This window comes from Vigna unguiculata, chromosome 5 (assembly GCF_037176805.1).
Source record: "Vigna unguiculata cultivar grain cowpea cultivar isolate G323 ecotype 2 chromosome 5, ASM3717680v1, whole genome shotgun sequence".
Classification (NCBI taxonomy): Eukaryota; Viridiplantae; Streptophyta; class Magnoliopsida; order Fabales; family Fabaceae; genus Vigna; species Vigna unguiculata.
The window spans coordinates 16,991,049-16,995,674 of record NC_140796.1 but is presented as its reverse complement, the minus strand read 5'-3'; the positions used below and the strand labels follow the sequence as shown (position 1 = coordinate 16,995,674).

Below are 4,626 nucleotides of genomic sequence, written 5' to 3'. Positions count from 1 at the left end.
CAAATACACAAGTTTTTAAATCAAAATATGCATAAGTGAATTATTATTCTCAGTAATGCATATTTTTCTTTGAAAATAAATTATACAAAATAAAATACATTGTTAGTTTTTCATGGGAAAGACAAATTTCATTGAACGAAAATGCATTTTCATTTTCTTTATTGGTCAACAGAAACCCATTTTAGCGAAGAATACTTTTGTCAAAATAAAAATACAATGCATTCTAAATGTGAAAAAGGCTATGCAAATAATAAAGGCCCAGGTCCGTTTCACGAAGGTCCGTAAGACCCATGAAGCCGGGCCCAACCTAATCGTATAGGTTCATTTAGTTTCCGAATCATAAGGTGCACTATATTTAAAGTGGGTCCAATAGCACCGAATCATTGCCCGTTTATATATATATTGCACTCTTAAACCCTAATTGCCAGTGCCTCCGCTTTCTCTCAGCCTAGTTCTTAGAGGAACACCAGTGCAAGCAGGTATGAGACACTTGTTTCTTTACAATGGTTACTGTGATGTTATTATTTGATTTGATTCTGATTATGTTCTCGACGAATTTCATACGATGTGAAGCCATTTTTGTTTGACCTAAATTTATGTACCCAAAATTTCATCTTTGCTTAATTAACATTCTTTATTAGAGAAATGCCGACATGGGTTGAAGCGAAAACATCTTTTGACGTAATATTCAACTTGAGTTTTTTCAATGCTTTTCGATTACTCGGATTTGTATGAAAACTGAGTGTTTTAACCAAATTTGGAATCAGATTTGAGATATTTATTAAGTTTAATGGCCGATTTCGGACATTTCTAGGTTTTCTGATACTTTTGTGCCTTGTATTGCACAAAGTTATAGTTTTTATTTGTATTAGTATCATTTTTCTTTAAACGTTAATGTCCCTGATAACCTTTCCGTAAGGTTTGAATGTCTCTTTTATTTTTGCAAAGTCAGTTTGTATGTTAAATGACATTGATTTGTGTTTATTAGAGACAAGATGGCTGTTCCCCTACTAAGCAAGAGAGTTGTGAAGAAGCGTGTCAAGAGGTTTAAGAGGCCCCAAAGTGACCGCAAAATTTCCGTGAAGGTATGTGTGCTTCATTAGTTTAGTTTGCTTGTAAGTTAGTTTCCTGGAGATTTTCAATGTTGTGTGTCTTGATAATTGCAAAGGGTATGCTTTTAAATGTTTAGATATTAGAGGATTGAACATTGGATGACTTTCAGAGTAAGCTTGGATGTTTCCAATTTGTTATTCCCATTGCTTTTCCGCTAACATCATATAATTGCCAGATTCCATTGTATGATTGTTTTCATGTTTTTTATATGCTTTGTGTTATATGTTGGTCAATAATCTTGAACATCATTGGTTCCAAGGTATAATAACACTTAGACCATTTATACTATTGTTGTATGCAGCCTAGCTGGCGCAGGCCAAAGGGTATTGATTCACGTGTGAGGAGAAAGTTCAAAGGATGTGTTTTGATGCCAAACATTGGTTATGGTTCAGACAAGAAGACCCGTCACTATCTGCCTAATGGATTCAAGAAGTTTGTTGTTCACAACGTCAAGGATCTTGAACTTCTGATGATGCACAACAGGTATTAACTGGTTGTTGTTTGCATGTAAAAATTTCCTCGTTACCCTTTTGTTGGTACATTATGTTCCTGACTTAGTTAATGTGGTTGATGTAACATCAGGACATACTGTGCTGAGATAGCACACAATGTGTCAACCAGGAAGAGAAAGGAGATTGTAGAACGTGCTGCACAGTTGGATGTTGTTGTTACCAACAAACTTGCCAGGTTGCGCAGCCAAGAAGATGAGTGATTGCTGTTGCTAAATCAAATAATTTTGCTGTTATCGTTTAATGTATGGACTTGGATAGAATCTTTTCAAAGTTATTTTTGTGTTATTTTATCGTTGTTTTGGATTAAGAGTTTTGACTAGTTGTGTTATAACTTGTTTGAATCCTTCATTAGTCATTTTATGCTATATTCCTTTGTTTCCTTATGAAGCTGCATGAGTTGGATGCATCGTTCTCTGGACTTGTTTTGAATGATAGTGTTAAAGAGTTGTAGCTTGATGATTAGGTGTTGGTTACAACGTAGAGAAGTGCCCTGGAATGTACTATTTAAAATAGCTGGAAGAAAAGTGAATCATTGACATTCCTTGGCATAAGAAAATCGAATTAACATTCCTTTGAAGAAAATCTAATTTACTTTGCTTGTCTTCAAATGATTTTCTCAACAAATACTTGTTACACTAAATTAGATGTAACCTGTACATTATAATTTATTAAAATTTTCTCCATTAACATTTAAGAAATACATTTTATTTTAAATATATAATTAAATTAATTTTTTACAGAATCGAGAATATAATAAGATAAAACGCGAGTCTATGAATAGGAAATTTCCCAGTATCTTTCAAGAAGCTCTTGCATTCTTACAAATACTTTGTAGTTGTTTTCTTAGAAACAGTTGTTGCTACAAGGCCTTTCCTTTCATATCATTTGCACTGTTTTCATGTTTCATCTATAATCATAAGATTAGATGGGGTGAAAATGAAAATTGATGTTTTTTATATTTTACGAATGATTCAAGTGTATTATTTGGATTTGTTGCTTTTTGTAGCTAACAAAAAATTAGGATTCCCAAATTGTTATCTATTTTAATTTTTATTTTAAAAATGACATATCGGTTTTGATATACAAGTTTAACGAACTAGGTAAAACGGACTAGTGCCACATCTAGCTGAACTCGTTTTTGTCATCCAAAATATTTTTTGACCTTTGAAAATGATGACACGAGATATTTTCTCAATAATTGGTGTCACCCATATTAGTAATTTGATCAATACAAGTTCGACGTATATAAATTAAAAATAGCTGTAATCAACTTTAAACCGTAAATCAGTTATAAGATGAAGTTATTCTCGTTCGAGGATTTTGTGTTCGGTCTTTTATACTTAATTTTGTTGAATATCCAATATAAATTTTAATTTTTTGCTTACAGTAATTTTCAAGTCAAAAAATAATCATATCGGGAAGGATAAATGCGGTCTCAAACGTCTAGTTTCCGATGTACATGTATAGATAACATGTTGGGTGATAATTTTTCTTTTGGTTAAATGTGATTTTGATCATAGAGAAAATTATTCTCTCATTTAAATTTGGATTAATTTAGTGTCTTGTGTTTAAAAACTTGTGGATTTAATTTTCTTAACTAAAAATTTTTCAAATTTATTTTTTATTTTGAAATGTGTCAAAAGGTGTAAATTCAAATAAACATGTTTGAAATGTCAAATAAACATAACTAAGAACTAAATTTATGTATTTCTAGAGTTGGAGAATTAAATTGAACCAAAATTTCAAAATATTTCTAAAGTTGAGTACTAAATTGAATCAAAATTTTAAAAAATAGCTAATTTTAAAAGTTGAGTTAACCTTTTTTTTCCTCATTCAGCAAATATTATGATAAAATGAAAAATGTTATTTCCCAAAATTTTAAACAAACGTGTACAACTAGTATGATGTGTTGTAGCAAACTTAACTATCCATTCTATGTTGTTATAACAAAATCTATCAGGAAGTTTTTTTTATATTTTCTATTTTTTTAATAAATATTTGGTTTAATAGATTATTTTCTTAATATTTATTGAGATTATTTAATATGGTCTCCTAGATTTTTTTCAATTTAATTTTTTATTTTAGTTAAAATAAGTTAATATGATAATTTCTATTAGACTAACATTGACGTCAAGAAGAGAGTAATGATTTACATACACATGACAAATTATTTGAAATACTAGTATAGTAGTATATTGACATATGAGAACATGTCAAGTTTGTTTCTTTTATATAACTATTCTTCTCTATCTTGTCTTCTTTTATCCTTGATTTAGTTGTATTCAAAGTTGAGCATGACACTTGCCATACTATGTTCTTAAACATCTCATGCTCCTATTTTTTTCTTGTCTTTGTGTTGAGCTATAACATCCTCCCCAAATAACTATTCTAGTTTCCTAATATTTCATTCACAAATGTCAAATGACACCAACTCACTTCCTTGAACTATATTTATCCAACTAGCCATCTCAATATTTATTTACTTCCATTCCTATACCAAATCTATGTTCTTAGTTTTATCCATCTCAATATTTATTTACTTCCATTCCCATACTAAATCTTTGTTGTGCCAAAAGTAATCACAAAACAATTAAAAATTATAACTCTGCAATTAATTGTTAAGAAGTGGACTTTAAGCCTAACTCAATCCCACAAAACCAACTTATAAAGTGAGGTTGTACCCATTTATATACTATAAACTCATTTTATCTCTAATCGATGTGGGACTTTCAACACACTCAATGTATATACATCTCGAGCGTGAGACTGAACATTAAATGAGTGGTCTGATAGTGGCCTGATAGTAGGTGAAACAATATGTCTAAGAAATAACAAATCTCACTAGGATAAACTCTAATAATGATCCTGATATCATGTTAAGAAGTGGACTTTAAGCCTAACTCATCCCCATAAAATCGACTTGTAAGGTAATATTTGCACCCATCATATACTATAAACTCTTCTTATATATAGTTAATGTGTGACTTCCAACATTAACTAA

General features: G+C 30.5%; 1 protein-coding gene across 1 annotated transcript; it reads left to right on the top strand.

Moving 5' to 3' along the window:
- Positions 1-292: 292 nt before the first annotated feature.
- Positions 293-2,012, top strand: LOC114183295 (large ribosomal subunit protein eL32z). Its single transcript, XM_028070266.1, has 4 exons — positions 293-479; positions 989-1,085; positions 1,415-1,596; positions 1,696-2,012. The coding sequence occupies exons 2-4, from the start codon at positions 996-998 to the stop codon at positions 1,823-1,825; spliced, it is 402 nt and encodes a 133-aa protein (XP_027926067.1). The 5' UTR covers positions 293-479; positions 989-995; the 3' UTR covers positions 1,826-2,012.
- Positions 2,013-4,626: the final 2,614 nt, after the last annotated feature.